Source organism: Primulina eburnea, chromosome 9, assembly GCF_022965805.1.
Source record: "Primulina eburnea isolate SZY01 chromosome 9, ASM2296580v1, whole genome shotgun sequence".
NCBI classification, from domain to species: Eukaryota; Viridiplantae; Streptophyta; class Magnoliopsida; order Lamiales; family Gesneriaceae; genus Primulina; species Primulina eburnea.
The window spans coordinates 34,562,564-34,580,743 of NC_133109.1; the positions used below are offsets into that span (position 1 = coordinate 34,562,564).

An 18,180-nucleotide genomic window follows, 5' to 3' on the forward strand; every position below is an offset into this window, starting at 1 on the left:
ATTTATTTCCATACGCGTCATTGGAACATGAAGAAATGCCTTTAATAATAGATTACAATGATACGATCTAAATTTACTTATGTGTTTTGGATTTATTTTTTAATTAATTAAAAAATTTAAATTATTTTTTAATTAATCAGCTTCCATCGTGTATTCGAAAGACAACTAACAATCTAACATATTCTCATACATAGAAAGATAATAATTTAAAAAATTTGTTATTGATATTTTTTTAGGTTTATTAAAATCCAAATCTTATCAAATTTTTAAGAAGATTTTTTTTTATACACAATCAAATCTAAATTGAATCTTGTCAAATCCCTTAAAATCCAACTAACAAAACTTTTAAAACTAAGATTTAAAAATTCAAATCCCACCAAATTTTTGATTTCAAACATAGAGTTAGAGTAATTTTCGAGTGCCAGCGATACGCGATGGAACTCCATTTCTCAACCTATTCTTCTCCTCTTGCCGCGAAAATCGCCGTTGTCTCTCTCACAACAAATTCAACTCTTGCTCCCGGCTCTACACCAACTCTTGCCTTATCTAAGGGGTTATTTCTCTTCTTTCTTATTGCAATTTTTTGAATGCAATTATGAATCGGTAACGGGTTTGGGGATTTTGTTCTCAATTTGGTCCTCACATGTTAACCAAATGGATTTTCAGAAAGAGGCCGCAAGGAGCCCGGTATGCTTATCAATCATGCCAGGTTCTTTTTCTCTACATTTTGTTTTATGATATTTGATTTTTCATGTCTACGTGAATATTACATCATTAAGTTAAATTAACTCTCTATTTCTTCTTCTTTTTTTTTGAAATGGTTGTATTTTGTTAAAACGAATATCTTGTTTCAAACTCGGTGGCTATAAAAAAGAAAAAGGATATTGTTAAAATTGACTTTCGAGCCAAAAATCTTATTTTAAACTCAGAACTTTGCCGTCAGATGGATCACAAATAATCGACTTCTTTTTCTCTTTTTAATTATATATATATATACTAGAAAAATGCACGTGCGTTGCACGTAAAAAACTAAACTACTGAAAATATATGTACGAAATTTTAATAATATTTAAATGAATTAAAACATGGTTATTAACATTTATCAACTGAAACAAACTAACCCATAAAAAATAAAAAAATCATGACCATAGACGGTATATAAATCAGAGAAAGTATCTTATCCACTTGACACACTTTCCAATATGCTTCTTGGTTGATTTTGACAACTCAACAGCTCTTTGTCGTAGTTTGTTATAATATAAATATAATTATTTTGATATGCTCAACAAGTATCTAATCGTCTTTAACATCTATTATGTTATTTACAATCCTTATCCGGGATCTGACATGCTCGTAGTTTGCTTCTTTATCACGACATTTTTTCGATTTTCTATATTGTTTTTATTTGATAATCTTATTTTTCCGACTATTTTTTTTGTTGTTAAATGATTTTTCAGCTTTTGACAATAATCAACTATAACTCCTAAGAAAAAATGCTTTTACTCGTGATAAGTTTTCACTTGTGACTAAAAGTATTTATAACATATATATTCTTCAACAACATAACCAATGAATGGTGTTGCACCTTCTTCAAATATTGTGATATTTGTGATATCATTTTTATATATTTAGTATCATATTATCAACATATAGCTGTAAGGTTAATAAATTTTTAACAACTATTTCTCAATCAGTGTGAGAAAAATACTTGAATTTTTTCAAATGGCTATATCTTAGAATTGTGTCCTCATTTAATTTGACACAATTCAAGAAAGTCATCTTGATCGTCATTTTTTGGAAGCTTTGAAATAATGATTGCGAGCATCATGTCATGATGATGATATAGTTTCAATCTCATTTGTTGCGTTTAGAACATAATATTATATTATTCATTGAAACAAAACAAATTTTCTTCTATCGAGTTTATATTTTGTTTTATAATATTTTATATCTTGTGGAACGATATACAAAATTAATTATTGTATTTTAAAAAGCTTGAGAAGAGATACGAATAATGTTATTAAGATATGCATATGAGATATCATTCAAATATATGTCAAAGTATTTGTCTTATTCAATATCTCATCTAATAATATAACCATTTAGATTTGATGAGCATTTTATGTTAGTCAAAATTAATTTGATGAAATATTGTAGAATTTTATTTGAATTTCAATATTTTGTTAAGTGAATTTATTTGACGAGGATTTTTCTATGCTACCATCATATATGTTATAAATTAGCTAGTTAGACACTTTGACTAAAAAAAGAGACAAAAACAATCTCGTATCACCTCGAAATATAGCGAGATAATATTGGAGAAAATAAAGTGAAACTGACTCAATGTCTCAATAAAATGCACAGAATTGATCTGTTATATTGTGTCAACAAAGTTTTAGAATTGTTCTCATACCATTATAAATAGAATGAGAATTATGCACAATTTGTTTTTCATGTATTTCTTTTTCTAAATGAATAATTTTTTTCTTTTTGAAAAAACCTATTTTATTGAGAAATATTGATATTTTATATGACATTCATATGTCGCACAACCATGAAGTAGCAACATAATCATTATATAACACTTAACGTACACATACAATTCTTCAATTCCTTATTCATTATGTTTCGTTGAAATTTAAATCTGAATCATTCTTGATCTTAACATTTTGCTTTAAATATGATTTAATATATATGTATATGTTTCATGTTACTTAATTAGACCTAATTTCAAATATCTATAAAAAAATGTGCTTGAATTATATCATACAGAAATTAGGACATAGTATGTAGGACCGAACGCTTGCCGCTTTACCAAAAGCTATAGCTAGTAGTAATGGTGCAACTCAAATCTTTTAAATCGCGCAGCAGCTCAAGCACCACAGTTCGGCCGCTCAAGCAAGCAGGGACAATTATTGCATCCAACAATCTTCCTCCCAATAATTGCACTCCTTGCAATCAATGGGAATCGAACCCGTGACCTTGCCTCTGATACCAATTGTAAGACCGATCGCTTGTCGTTTTACCAAAAGCTATAGCTAGTAGTAATTGTGCAACTCAAATCTTTTAAACCGCACAACAGCTCAAGCACCACGGTTCGACCGCTCTACCAAGCAGGGACAATTATCGCACCCAACATAGTAATACACAACATTATTTTTTTATTTAACATGTCTTTTTTTTCATCAACTATGTTTGTCAAAACTTTTTTGTTCAAAATTTGACGCATTTCATAGATTATATGTATGAAAAACCAAGAAATTATATAATTCACAGAAACCATTTACTATTCTCTTCGTAGAACAGAAGACTCAAAATACGTGGCTTTGATTGATGTACTCTCATATTTATTTTTATATAAACAACAAGACACATGATATAATATCAGAAAAATCAATTACCGCCAACAATACTAACCAAAACGAATAAAAAAATCATAACACAAACAACCTCGATAAGAAAAAAAATTATAACTCAAAGGTTAAAAATAATTTATTTAGTACAATAACAAAAAAATTGAAGTATATACGAGCAATAAAAACCATAAAGCACTCTCAAATTAAATATTAACTCATATTATTCACAATTTGTATAAATTTTCCAATATTTTTTTCAAATAAAGAGAAGAAGCCTTATTAATGTCATCGTTTTATAGATATTCATTTCACTTCTTTAAAAAACACATGAAAAATGGTGCCTTGAAATCATAATAAAACCATTTAGAAAAGTAGCCGTAATAATATAATACAAAGTCACACAATTTTTCTTAAACCATAGAAACATATTAGACTATTGACTAAATATATCTAGCAACAACAAAACATGCTTTAACTTGTGATATAATTAAAATTTATAATCATGCATAATCATTGAATTAGAGCAAAATCGCATGTCAAAAATCTACTGGATATATATTTTAATAATTTATCCATATTTGTCGTTCACCAGAAGACTCTTAGACCTACCAAATTTTGTAGTTCACCTATTATTTTCATGATAAATAATATTACAAAAATAATATAAGCAAGAACATAAAAACTCAAATTAAAATGCCTTCTATCAATTTAAGTAAAAAAAATTGATTAGAGAATATAATAATGTCGTAAAAAATTTAAATATTGATTTATAGACAGAAGTTTGAAAATACATTTGCCCCAATAAATAAAAAATGTTATCTCTTGATATTATGAGACATAAGGTAAAAACGAATAAATATTTCAATCTTTTTAATATTTTCTAAGTCACTTCAAACTAAGTAATCTAAGCAAACAGAAAACATGCATTATGTGTTTAAAAATTAACAAAATATCTCAACAATAAAAAATTGAAAAATAACCGTTTTTGTTGGATATTTGATTTTGTTTTCTCTTTTCTTTGTGCAAACAAACAAATCACATAAACAATGCAAACACAATTACATGATCAATACAAAAGACATATAACAATCAAACATGTTAACGCTAGGGTAAAAAAAAACTCCTCTCATTGCAAGAACACAAAATGATCAAATGGAGTATATTATTTAGTAATATTTATTTAGCAGCATTTATAAAAAAAATTAACTAAATAACTTAAAAACAATGTTTGAAATCACTTAAAGACAAATATTTCTCTCAATCACATATCTTTATTGACACTTAAAGAGTCTGAAAATATTTTTATTCTAAATGGGAGAAAGAAATTTTGTATGGCATTAATATTTATAAATAATTTATTTTTATTCAATCCGAATCATTTCCCTTTGTCTTCCTGTTATTATTTGAGGACAATGTATAAATTTAAGTAACTAAAATTAAATTTAAAGTAAATTAAAATAATAATTAGTTTGATTGAGTTAAATACACTATTAATGTCTTATTAAACTAAGAAAAAAAATTAATTAAATAACACCATTAATATGACAAATTGTAAAACAAAAAAATAATATAATAGTAAGCTAACAAATGAAAGTCATATACTTAATAGATTAATAATAGATAATATATCATTTAGTAATATGTATTTAGCATCATATATTGAAAATTGATTTAAAAATATATATATTAATGATTATTATTAAATGAAGGTCACATTCATATATTTATATTAGTATAGATTAGTATAGATAGATATAGATTATTTGTAAGATTTTTTCACAAAACAAATTTTAATCTCGGCTATTGAATTTAAAAGTTTAGTAATTAGTAAATAAATAATAAGGATAAGGATTAAAAGTTTAGTAATTAGTAAATAAATAATAAGGATAAGGACAAAAGAGTAAATGCATAATTGTAATTAATAGATAATAATAAAGATAAGGACAATAGAGTAAATTCACAATTCAATCTGTATATTTATATATATATATAGATTATTATTAAATGAAGGTCACATTCATATATTTATATTAGTATAGATTAGTATAGATAGATATAGATTATTTGTAAGATTTTTTCACAAAACAAATTTTAATCTCGGCTATTGAATTTAAAAGTTTAGTAATTAGTAAATAAATAATAAGGATAAGGATTAAAAGTTTAGTAATTAGTAAATAAATAATAAGGAGGACAAAAGAGTAAATGCATAATTGTAATTAATAATTAATAATAAGGATTGAATTTAAAAGTTTAGTAATTAGTAAATAAATAATAAGGATAAGGACAAAAGAGTAAATGCATAATTGTAATTAATAGATAATAATAAAGATAAGGACAATAGAGTAAATTCACAATTCAATCTGTATATTTATATATATATAGATATTAAATGAAGGTCACATTCATATATTTATATTAGTATAGATTAGTATAGATAGATATAGATTATTTGTAAGATTTTTTCACAAAACAAATTTTAATCTCGGCTATTGAATTTAAAAGTTTAGTAATTAGTAAATAAATAATAAGGATAAGGATTAAAAGTTTAGTAATTAGTAAATAAATAATAAGGATAAGGACAAAAGAGTAAATGCATAATTGTAATTAATAATTAATAATAAGGATTGAATTTAAAAGTTTAGTAATTAGTAAATAAATAATAAGGATAAGGACAAAAGAGTAAATGCATAATTGTAATTAATAGATAATAATAAAGATAAGGACAATAGAGTAAATTCACAATTCAATCTGTATATTTATATATATATTTGTAAGATTTTTTCACAAAACAAATTTTAATCTCGGCTATTGAATTTAAATATATTTGTAAGATTTTTTCACAAAACAAATTTTAATCTCGGCTATTGAATTTAAAAGTTTAGTAATTAGTAAATAAATAATAAGGATAAGGATTAAAAGTTTAGTAATTAGTAAATAAATAATAAGGATAAGGACAAAAGAGTAAATGCATAATTGTAATTAATAATTAATACTAAGGATTGAATTTAAAAGTTTAGTAATTAGTAAATAAATAATAAGGATAAGGACAAAAGAGTAAATGCATAATTGTAATTAATAGATAATAATAAAGATAAGGACAATAGAGTAAATTCACAATTCAATCTGTATATTTATATATATATAGAATAGATAATAATAAAGATAAGGACAATAGAGTAAATTCACAATTCAATCTGTATATTTATATATATATAGATTATTTGTTTTGGATTTGTTTTTTTTTAATTTATTTAAAAATGTTAAATTATTTTTTAATTAATCAGCTTCCAGCTTGCATTCTAAAGCCAACTAACAATCTAACATATTCATACGTGATTTTGTAGCAGAAGAAAGATTTGAAGCCAAATCCCTTTCTGATGGTGGCCACCACAGCCCGGATGAACCCTCTGCAATTCGAAGACAAAAACCCTTATCAGACTCCCAGTATCGCCGTTAATCTCCCCAAACGGTGGAGTCACCCATGCACCAGAATTAGAAGTAGTGCAAAAACTAATTGAAGACTACACTTTTGAATTTAATCCAAACTCCCACTCGGATGTTTTTTCTACTATATACTTTTATTTTTGCATGAATGATTTACGTATGAAATGTTTGGATTTTTTTAGGGCCTTCCACGTTATTCGCGCTATTGAACGATGAAGGGCCTCGTCTCCGTGTTGCTTATCAGGTTTAATAGTTGCTTTCCTTGATTATCTTTTGTCACTGCATCTTGTTTTTATTTATGGAGAGTTTTTTAAATGAATGGATTTTCAATGTGAAAGGGGGTTCCAGGTTCATATAGTGAGTCTGCAGCATTGACGGCATACCCAAATTGTGAACCAGTTCCACGCCCAGACTTTGAAACTTGTTTTGTGGTGAGGATATGTTGCCGTTTGGCGTCGTATTATATGATGCTTGTTTATCATTTGAGAGGGAATGACTTGTTTCTTACTGGCTTCCCTCTTGACAGTCGGTCTTTTGAAGTGTTCATGTAAATAATTGTGTGTTCTCTTGAATAGGTAAACGTGATGAAGAAGATGTACTTCACCTCTATTTCTTGTTTTCTGTTTGCAATCCTTGTTTTAGGCTGTTGAAAGTGGGCTCATTGATAGAGCAGTACTGCCAATTGAAAATTCTTTGGGTGGCAGCATTCACAGGAATTATGATCTTCTATTTCAACATAGATTGCATATTGTTGGAGAAAAGAAACTTTTAATTAGACATTGCTTACTAGCGAACCCCAACGTCAAGGTTGAAGATTTAAAGAGTGTTCATAGCCATCCACAGGTGCTTTATGATGAATAAAACTTATCCTATTTGTCCCCGAGGTGTTCACTCCACAATGTAATCTTTGTTATTTCGATGTTCAGGCGCTTGCACACTGTGAGAACACATTAACTAACTTAGGACTGGTGAGAGTAGTTGTGGATGATACTGCTGAGGCTGCAAAGGTAAAAGAACTTGCATAAAATCAAATTTATGACATCCGTTCTAATGTCATTCACGATATGGTTCTATGTTTTTCTTGAATTTTAATTGCTATGGGTTTGCAAGGAAAACACGAGAGAGAGAGAGAGCGATTGCTTTGAAGCCAGATGTCATCACTTTTTTATTTGGCAAAATTATTGAAATGAAAACACATATAAGATAAATGTGTAAATCTACAAATAACTTTCAATATAAACACATATAAGATAAACAAAGTAAATCTATAAACAACTTTCAATTCATTCTCATGAAGATAACTTTTTCTTTCGAACAAGTGAAAGAAAATATTTTTCTTTAGTGTTTTCAAGTCAAGAACTAATGTTACTCATAAGATCCAGGAATTTGAATAAGATGTGATGCGGCTAATTTCAAGAACTTATACGTACTCATTCAGTTTAATCACCAGTACTTTTAAATATTATCTCTGCTTGAATATTCGGTATGTTGCTGATCATAAACTCAAGGATGATGGGGCAGTTGCTAGCATGACCGCTGCAAAGAACTATAATTTGAATATACTTGCTAAAGACATATAGGTTGTTTTATATGTTCTTGTTAGTCAAATACATCAGTTGCATGATATATTATTATTTCTTTTTCTACTTTTAGGATTATTCTTACAGCGTCACTCGGTTCATTATGCTGGCAAGGAGACGTATTAAACCTGGCACCGATAAGCCTTTCAAGGTTAGCTTTCCTAACTATGTTAATTGCTGAATGCTAAGTAATTATTATAGAACGTAGTTATAATTCAACTTTCTACATAAAATAAGTCTTCATATACTTTCAGCAAGCACCGAGCAATTTACTTATCATGCATGTAAATCATTTGTCAGACAAGTATAGTCTTCTCTCTTGAGGAAGGTCCGGGAGAGCTTCGTAAAGTACTCAGAGTGTTCGATAAGATGAAAATCAATCTTACCAAGGTGTGTTGATCTTGATAGGGATATGTTTGTGATTTATTATCTATGAAAAGTTACATTTTTTCGTTTCCTTTTTTTCATTTTATATTTCTTGACACAGATCGAAACCCGTCCACTGCAGAAGCAAGCTTCGCAGACACTTGCTGATAATATCATTGGTTTTCCAAAGTAAATAATGCAGAAAGTTAGAATTCTATTTGTAAGATATATAAAGGTTTGATAGATAATATTGATTTGATTAATAATTTATTCCAAGTGGTAGATTGACATTCAAATTTTTATCATGAAACTAGCCAAATCCTGATGCTCTCCGAGTTTCATTTGTATTTTTGAATACATGGTGTCATTAAAATTGGTTTGATATCATTTTAAGCATCACATTAATCCACTTTGAGATATATCAGTTGAAAAACCAATCCTATATTGGTCAGCAATTTCATCTTATAAATGCATTTTCCTACTTCTCAAATGTTTTGTATTTCTGAACAGATGCTTTGGTTATATTTTCTATGTTGATTTCGAAGCATCCATGGCGGAAAAGCGAACACAAGATGCCATTCGTCGTCTAGAGGTACTCTTCGCACTTGTAATGTCCTGTCTTGTGAAGTAATTATCTCTTTGTTTTCAAGTGCCATAATAAGTGTGCTCCCCTGGCCTGTTGCAGGAGTTGGCAACATTTTTGAGGGTTTTTGGGAGTTACCCTGCAGATGATAGCTTTCAATGAGTCCTTCTAAACACAATTATCCAAAAAGTTTGTTTGATACATACAACCATTATATTGGCCACTGAAGCAACAGAAGAGCAAGTATCGTATCGGCAACACTTGGCGTCGATTGGAATTTCTTCATCGATCTTACATTTTTAAGTTATTCCCCACGTGGGGAAACCCATTATTCATATTGTTTCGACCTTTATTGATATATCATGAAACTACATTTTTTGTTATTAATTACATTTGTTGGTTTTGAATTGTCTAATTCTTTGCAATTCATATCCTTTTGGAAGACGAAACTCATCTTTCCCCAGTGAAATGGATCACTTTACTCATGGGAATAGAGACCATCGGCCACTTTATATAAGAAATTTGCCTGGAAGTAGATTACTCCTCGTTCTGTTTATGGATATTTTAATAAAAAGATCTTTCAGATTTCTAGCTTATTACGAATTATCAGTAAAACTAGATGATTTGTCCAAGAAGTTGGAGTTACTTTTAGGACTGCGATTTGGATGCATCATCTCAAGGTAATCCCGCAACGTAGAGGCGAGTGCCTGAGCAGCAAGAAATGGATACAGTTAGGAAAAACAAGCACATGTTTGTGAACAAGTCGGAAGACATACAGCATCCAGTCCTCGATCTTCAGGTTATACAACTCCTCGAATGTCTGGTACATCCCATAATCATGCTAAATCAGAGGCAGTGAGAGCGTCTTTGCTCACGGATGCGTCAAGAACTCTCTGTGCCATACGACCTTTCGCCCATTGACATAGACTTGTCTAATTACTCCACAGAAATCCCTGCGATCTAAGAAATCAACGAATAAATCAAATGTGGGTTAATGGTTAGTTTGTTGCCACTTCGGTTAGATGCAAACTCAATTCTGGGCTTGGCATTGTATTAATCTTGAGGCCATTAAAGTTCATGAAATTGATTTCAGTTTTCACGTATAAGAATTGAATTGGGTGATTATGCTTGGTGGAACTTTGTCACTGTTTAATATTTTTAAAGAAAAAATTGGGTGATTATAATCATATGTCATCCAAATTCATATATTTCTTTTTGTCGAGTCGTTCAGTTTGAGATGTATTCAAATGGATCCAACTTGAATATGAACGTTGAAAATCATTCCGACATTTTCTAATAAATACAAAAAATTTGCTTTTTAACCATTCGAACATAAAAGAATATTTTGTACTCCCAAAATATTGATATTAATTATAAATCATGGGATAAATGTGAAATATAAAATTAATATTGTAAAGATAGATGTATAATACAAAGTTAACGAGTTGATTAGATTAAATCTTTTATGAAATGGTCAATAGTCAAGAAATGAGGTGATTACATTCATAACCATTATTATTAATAATATTTTTGATAATAAAAAAAATATTTTAATGAATTTAATCGGACCATAGATTCGTATCATAAAATTGATATGTAATATCGTCTGTTTTTTTTTTAAATTATCAGACAAATATCATAATAAAGTTTTATTAATATAATAAGACAAAAATTTGTGTGATACGGTCTTACCGATCGTATTTGTGATACATATCTCTTATTTGGGTAATCAATAAAAAAGTATTATTTTTTGTTTTAAAAATATTATTTTTTATTATGAATATGAGTAAAATTGACCCGTGTCATAGATTAAACATACTCAAAGGTGGAGCCCGAATTTGTGCACTTGGTTAAAGTTTGAGCTCGAATATTTAAAAGTGAGCATGGTATGATTTAAGTTAATTTATATTTGCATACTTTTATATGTGAATATATATTTGATTGCCTCAACACTTAATTGAGGGCACACTGTTAGCTTAATTTTCGAGTGCCAGCGGCGGCGCGATGGAACTCCATTTCTCCGCCGATTCTCCTCCTCTTGCCGCCATCGCCGCCGCGAAAATCGCCGGTGTCTCTCTCACAACAAATTCAACTCTTGCTCCCGGCTCTACACCAGCTCTTGCCTTATCTAACGGGTTATTTCTCTTCTTTCTTATTGCAGTTTTTTTGAATGCAATTATGAATCGCTCACCTGTAAGCTCAGACAATATAAAATTATATGGTATTATTTTTCTGTTGGATGACGCTTATTTGCAGCTCGCTTTTTCATTTACGTCGAGGATTGTGTTGGGATAATGAATTTCTGCGTGTTAGTTGATATTTAGTGGTTTTGACTTTCGATTGAGCATTTTTTTTGGGGGATTGTGATATAGGAATTACTGGGGGGCGAGGGTTTGGGGATTTTGTTCTCATTTCCATCCGATGCTGCAGGGCATATTATCCAAGAAAATGTTTTCTTCAAGATATAAATATTCATGTCAAATTCGGTCATTTTTAGGTCAATTTTTTTTGGGAATTATTTTAGGGAAGTTTGGGATATCATGAGCTTTTAAGGGCTCATTATTTTTTTGATCTTACGAATTTGAACGGGATGCCAACTCTTGTTTGAATTCGAATGTGGCTCAAAAAGTTCTAGATTTAGGTTGATTAAACAATTGTACAGGAATATTGAAACAGAGCGCAGACTGGAGCGAGAGTCTTTTAGTTCTCATTCTCGTTGAAATCAGCATTAAACAAACTTCTGCCTGTCGTCTAGGCTTTGATGGGACTAAAGTAGGGCCTGTATCTAGCAACCTTTAGATGTGAAACTCTTGAGATTAATTCATTGGGCATGCAATACCGAAGTAGTTATTCTGAAATTTTTTGCTTTCATTTATGTTTGTCTTTATTATGAACTTCTTTTTACCCATTTTCATATTTTATCTGAAATACACAAAAACGGAATGGTCCTCACATGTTAACCAAATGGATTTCAGACAGAGGCTGCAAGGAGCCTATGTACTTCTGAAATATGTGGGTAGGACTGCCAGCATTCCTGATTTCTATGAGAGGGATGCTTATCAATCATGCCAGGTTCCTTTTCTCTACATTTTGTTTGTTGAATGTGCTATTTATTTTAATTTAAGAAAATAGATATTTGAAACCTGTATAATCACTTTTCCAATTCTGCTATTTATTTTAATTTAAGAAAATAGATATTTGAAACATGTATTAATCACTTTTCCAATTCTTTGGTAGAATAATATTCTATTTTAAAGATTGATTTCCCTTTCATCATGGCTAAGGGATTTGGTATTGATGACATTTATATATGCGTACTATAGATTGATGAATGGCTTGACTATGCTCCTATCTTTGGTTCTGGGTCTGAATTTGAGGGAGCATGCGGCTCAGTGGATGAATATTTGCTGGAACATACTTTTCTAGTAGGCAACAGTCTTTCAATTGCGGATGTAGCAATCTGGGCTGGTCTTGCAGGTGAACTTTCTGATTTTGCTTGATCTAATTTCTGTAAGTAATTGGTGCAATTTTTGTTGAGCCCAGTTGTTATTTCTCTAATTCTTGCTCCTGACTTCTGATTAGATTTCATGCCACCTTATTTTTCTCTGTCTTATAGCTTGTTCTGTAATGGTCCGTTGTTTTATATGTGGCACTTTCATTACTTTTTGAATTGAGGATAACTGGCATCTTTTATGTCTATATTTTTCTGCCTTCTGTTTTAATCTATGTTATGCTTAATTATCCAGGTGTTCATGTGTACCTTTTGTCTTGCAGGAACTGGTTTGAGATGGGAAAATTTGAGAAAATCCAAGAAGTACCAAAACCTTGTTCGGTGGTTCAACTCGATATCTGTTGAATATGATGGTGTGCTATGTGAATTTCTTGCAACCTATATCGGGAAAAGAGGCTCTGGAAAATCAATACCATCAAAGTCGAAAGATTTGCAAACTTCTAGTTCTCGATCCCTCGCTAAGGAGAAAGGTGTCCACGTGAATGAAACAGCAGGTGGCCGATCCGCCTTTGATCTGGATCTCCCTGATGCTGAGGTTGGCAAAGTGAAGTTGCGGTTTGCACCAGAACCCAGTGGCTATCTTCATATAGGTCATTCAAAAGCGGCCTTATCGAACCAATACTTTGCCCACCGGTATAAAGGACAGCTGATTGTGAGATTTGACGACACAAACCCTGACAAGGAAAGTAGTGAGTTTGTGGATAATCTTCTTAAAGATATTGAAACTCTAGGGATTAAATATGATGCTGTGACATACACATCAGACTACTTTCCCCAACTCATGGAAATGGCTGAGAAATTGATCCGTCAGGGCAAGGCCTATGTCGATGATACCCCGCGTGAAAAAATGAAGCAGGAAAGGATGGATGGTGTAGAATCAAGATGCAGAAATAACAGTGTGGAGGAGAATCTCAATTTGTGGAAAGAAATGATAGCTGGCTCAGAGAGGGGATTAATGTGCTGTCTACGGGGGAAACTGGACATGCAAGACCCTAAATAAATCACTTCGGGATCCAGTGTATTACCGCTGTAACTTGACGCCTCATCACAGGATCGGATCTAGATACAAATTATATCCAACATACGACTTTTGTTGTCCATTTGTTGATGCCGTGGAAGGTATCACACATGCTCTTCGATCTAGTGAATACCATGATCGAAATGACCAATATCATAGAATTCAATCTGATATGGGATTTAGAAAGGTCCATATATATGAGTTTAGTCGGCTGAATATGGTGTACACACTTCTTAGCAAGCGCAAGCTTCTGTGGTTTGTCCAAAATGGCAAGGTTGAAGGATGGGATGATCCTCGTTTTCCTACAGTTCAAGGAATAGTGCGCAGGGGCCTGAAGATTGAAGCACTGATACAATTCATCTTGGAACAGGTAAGCCTCTATTGTTCTCTGGTGTATAAAACTGCCGGAGCATTTATTGGTTAATGGCAAAACACTAAATGCTGATTCGGATTGTTCTCCATACTTGAGCAATCAAACAAGTTTGTGATGATTTTGAGAACGTCTTATGTGAATGTGTTGTATGCACATGTTTGCCTGTTTTGACTACATCCTAAGTTCCAATTTTTGTCTAGTTTTATATCGGGTGGGATGGGGTGGAGGGAATCTCTAGGTGGTCATGCTTGTCAAGTGACAACAATATGATAACGATGCTCGTTGTCTTCTTTATAATGGTTAGGGGGCCTCCAAGAATCTCAATCTCATGGAATGGGACAAACTCTGGGCAATCAATAAGAAGATTATTGATCCGATATGTCCCAGGTATACTGCTGTGGTGGAAGAACGTGTATTGCTGATTCTAACTGATGGTCCCAGCAACCCCTTTGTGCGAGTTTTGCCCAAACACAAGAAATATGAAGGTGCTGGAGAGAAGGCCGTGTCTTATTCAAATAAAATATGGATTGAGTATGCTGATGCGGAGTCGATCTCAATTGATGAGGAGGTGACTTTAAAGGATTGGGGAAATGCAATTGTGAAGGAAATCAAGAAAGATCAAAACGGCATCATAACTCAGCTTGTGGGAGTTTTGAATCTCAAAGGAAATGTTAAGACAACAAAATTGAAACTCACATGGCTTCCAGATTCCAATGAGCTCGTCAGATTAATGCTCGTGGACTTTGACTATCTCATCACAAAGAAAAAGGTGACTTTCTTATTCAGGACAAGAAAGCTTCCCTTATGGTTCTTATCAATTTTTTGGGTTTATTCTCGTATTACAATCCATTCATGCTTATAATCGCAGCTTGAGGAAGATGAAGATTTCACTGATGTGGTCAATCCCTGTACGAGGAAGGAGACGCTGGCACTCGGGGAATCTGATATGCGGAACTTGAAGCGTGGAGACATAATACAACTGGAGAGGAAAGGGTATTACAGATGTGATGTCCCTTTGATTCGGTCTTCGAAACCGATTGTCCTGTTTGCAATTCCAGACGGTAAGCAGCAAACCATGACGAAGTAGTGGGATTTCTATGGCCTTGTTATTAATTTTCGTGTCTGTTTAATACCTATCTGATTTTGATCGTATCCCAGTGAGAAATATTTGGTCTATGAATACGGTCTTCGGATGATTTTTGTCATCATGGAGAACTGCATTTAAGATCAAAACAGAGATATATAAAATCTTCCAAAATTAGAAGGTTTCATTCTGTACCATCGTCAGCAAATGTCTCTTAATTCTTTTCATTGTCGATTTCCATCTTATGAATTGAGCGAATTTAACTGCAACCTATGTGAATTAACAATGCCAAAAAAATAAATTTTGTCCGGAAAGATTTCTTGGTTTGTCTTGTGCAGTGAAATCCAGAGTATTGTATTTCAATACTAAAAAGTTTCTCAAAAATTTCGAATTTTTTTACGTCTTACGTACACAATAGTAACTTAATCAATCAAAAAATTAAAAGATGAGATCCAGAACAATTGTGAAGCACCTCGAGAAGGAGGGGAGAGGGATTACGACATGGATATAAAATCATGGTCAAGCACTCAATTACATTAAAAACTCGAGTCAGGCGGCGTCCATTAATACTTTGAGTTGCTAAAGGTGAGACAGAGTGAATTTACTTAATTATGTTCAGAGTAAAATAGAGATAAATTAAATTTTATTGTTTTTATTTGAGTGATAGTGTTAATTATTTGCTCCCGTTAACGAGTTGGTCTATAATAGGTGGAAAATATTTAGACTAAAAATGTTGATAGCATGATGTAACATACATAAATGAAACAAAAATATAAGTAGATTAAAAATCTTTGCCTTCCGTCTTGTATTTCGAACAAGACAAAATTCAAGATAAAAGGTTCTCACACTAAATTAATAATATTGTTAACCAGATATACAAACAATATGTGATCTATTCATTTCTTTTTTTGTCTAAATTAAGTCGGAATTACACACAAATTTTCATGCATGTGTAACAAAGCAATTTGAAGAAAATCAGCTTTTATTGTTCAGAAATTAGGAAAATCTTCATGCAAACATCAGAGCATCAAATAAATGAAAAATCGATTTATCAAACGAAAACAGACAATAATTCCCATTTGGAAAAAGAGTGAGAACTTTCATTTCCGATAATCACGATCATTTGGGTGCGAATCTGGACTTTATCTTCTGAACTTCCGGCGTCGCAATCTGGAAGGCTTTTGCCAAAACATTATCCGGCACAGGCGGCGAAGCCCCGAACAAGGTGGTGGCGATGGACTGTGTACCCGGCAGCTGACTATTGAAGGCGGCAATCACAGCAGCCGGAACTTTCCTATTGTTCTTCTGGAAGTGGACGAGGCCTCTAGGGAAGACGAAGATCTCGCCTTTTTTTATGATCTTAGTGTAGAGGACATTCGCGGTGGTGATGAAGCCAACTTCCAGCTCACCGTAGAGGACGAACACGATCTCGGTGGCACGTGGGTGAGTGTGTGGTGGGTTGAGACCGCCGGGGGCGTAGTCGATCCTGGCGAGGGAAACGCCGAGGGTGTTTAGGCCTGGGATTCTCTGCACGTTGGCACCTGTAACTAGTGATCCGAAGGTGTTGTTGGTGGCGCCGGGATTGGCCAGGGCGGCGGAGAAGAAATCGTCCGCCGTCGCGTTTGACTTACACACAAATCCGTTGACTTTAATAGCTGTTCCAATTTGGAGGCAAAAACGTCGTTGACCATTTTAAAAAATTATAAATATCTATGTTAATTGGAAGATCTCTAATAAATACTTGGTCTGAATACAATCCACGTATATTTTGCGTGTCAACAAACAAAAACACTAGTTTCTTTTCGAAAAATTATATCGGTCATTAAATGAATAAAAATTATATAAATTTAAAATTACTTATATAATTAATTTTGCATACACAATTAGTTACACTAAATTAAATTCATTAAACGATAACAATAATATTCATGTAGACTTACTCTACGTAGAAATATTCTTAATCTAGTGTTTATACATATATATGTTAGTATTCAGTTAATATATTTTTTTGGTGCAAGCAGTTGGCAATTTACTTGGTAATTAAGTGCAGTAATTCTGAATAATGCTAATTCTCCGTAATTAATCAGAGTTGAAGCATCAAAATAAAATTTCAATGAAATACTAGTTTCAAAGCAATTAAATTATCTGATATATATAGAAAAAGAAGAATATAATTTGTACCAGAAGCAAGATCAGCCACACATATATCTTGAAGCATGTCCGGATCGGCCGAAACTCTTCCGGCGACCAACATAATAGCCATGAGTGCTAGAACTCTGCAGGCGCCGGCGGCCATGGCGGAGCTGAAAGGACAAGAAGAAGCGGAGATGAAAGAGATGAAGTGGGATTGGTTGGGAAGATTAAGGATTTGTGCAGAGCTGAAAAGTGGGTGAGATTTTTATAGGTGGGAAGAAGTTGGAAGTCCGAGTTTTAATATATTTGATTTTTCATATCTAAATTAAATGAACTCTCTGTTTCTTCTTCTTCTTCTTTTTTTTTTTTCAACGGAGGTATTCTTGTTTCAAACTTGGTATCTGAAAAACGAAAATAGAATATGTTTCAATTGTATCTCAAGTTGAAAATCTCATTTCGAACTCAAGACTTTAATATCAGATGAATTACGAATTATCGACTTTTTTTCAATTAATCAGCCCTCGAATCACATGATTGACTAACAGTCGATATATTGGCAATAATTGAATGTGAGAATAAAATAATTTGTAGACGTGTAGAAAATATATAGATTTTTATTGGTAAAATAGGAAGCATGGGGACGAGGACTAGTCTCATGGATAACGTAAGATTGATCAATTTTGGAATCTTCCATTAATCCCGGCCCACTTCCTTCACTTGTTTTCTTTCCAA

The 18,180-nt window shown here is 31.9% G+C and overlaps 3 protein-coding genes across 3 annotated transcripts; 2 read left to right on the forward strand and 1 right to left on the reverse strand.

The window, feature by feature from the left end:
- The first annotated feature begins 6,706 nt into the window (after positions 1–6,706).
- Positions 6,707–9,794, forward strand: LOC140842018 (arogenate dehydratase 2-like). Its single transcript, XM_073209814.1, has 10 exons — positions 6,707–6,854; positions 6,983–7,044; positions 7,139–7,231; positions 7,443–7,643; positions 7,727–7,807; positions 8,454–8,531; positions 8,681–8,770; positions 8,868–8,935; positions 9,257–9,338; positions 9,432–9,794. The coding sequence occupies exons 1-10, from the start codon at positions 6,734–6,736 to the stop codon at positions 9,489–9,491; spliced, it is 936 nt and encodes a 311-aa protein (XP_073065915.1). The 5' UTR covers positions 6,707–6,733; the 3' UTR covers positions 9,492–9,794.
- Positions 9,795–11,270: 1,476 nt separating this feature from the next.
- Positions 11,271–15,505, forward strand: LOC140842015 (glutamate--tRNA ligase, cytoplasmic-like). Its single transcript, XM_073209808.1, is given in 7 exon segments — positions 11,271–11,464; positions 12,305–12,401; positions 12,653–12,806; positions 13,104–13,834; positions 13,836–14,228; positions 14,536–15,000; positions 15,100–15,505. Coding segments are annotated over 7 exon segments (2,190 nt in total). The 5' UTR covers positions 11,271–11,333; the 3' UTR covers positions 15,319–15,505.
- Positions 15,506–16,190: 685 nt separating this feature from the next.
- On the reverse strand, positions 16,191–17,751 carry LOC140842022 (nectarin-1-like). The gene is made up of 2 exons (XM_073209817.1): positions 17,497–17,751; positions 16,191–16,970 (listed from the first exon to the last, which is right to left on the reverse strand). Exons 1-2 carry the CDS (start codon positions 17,609–17,611, stop codon positions 16,435–16,437), a joined length of 651 nt encoding a protein of 216 aa, XP_073065918.1. The 5' UTR covers positions 17,612–17,751; the 3' UTR covers positions 16,191–16,434.
- Between the last annotated feature and the right edge of the window lie 429 nt (positions 17,752–18,180).

Bases quoted from the DNA above. Each gene is read 5' to 3' on its own strand.
- LOC140842018 (XM_073209814.1), top strand. From the start codon at position 6,734: ATGGTGGCCACCACAGCCCGGATGAACCCTCTGCAATTCGAAGACAAA. The intron at 7,232-7,442 runs GTGAGGATATGT...TCCTTGTTTTAG, and splicing joins ACTTTGAAACTTGTTTTGTG to GCTGTTGAAAGTGGGCTCAT. The intron at 8,771-8,867 runs GTGTGTTGATCT...TTCTTGACACAG, and splicing joins TGAAAATCAATCTTACCAAG to ATCGAAACCCGTCCACTGCA.
- LOC140842022 (XM_073209817.1), bottom strand. From the start codon at position 17,611: ATGGCCGCCGGCGCCTGCAGAGTTCTAGCACTCATGGCTATTATGTTG. The intron at 16,971-17,496 runs GTACAAATTATA...AAATTGGAACAG, and splicing joins TGTGGCTGATCTTGCTTCTG to CTATTAAAGTCAACGGATTT.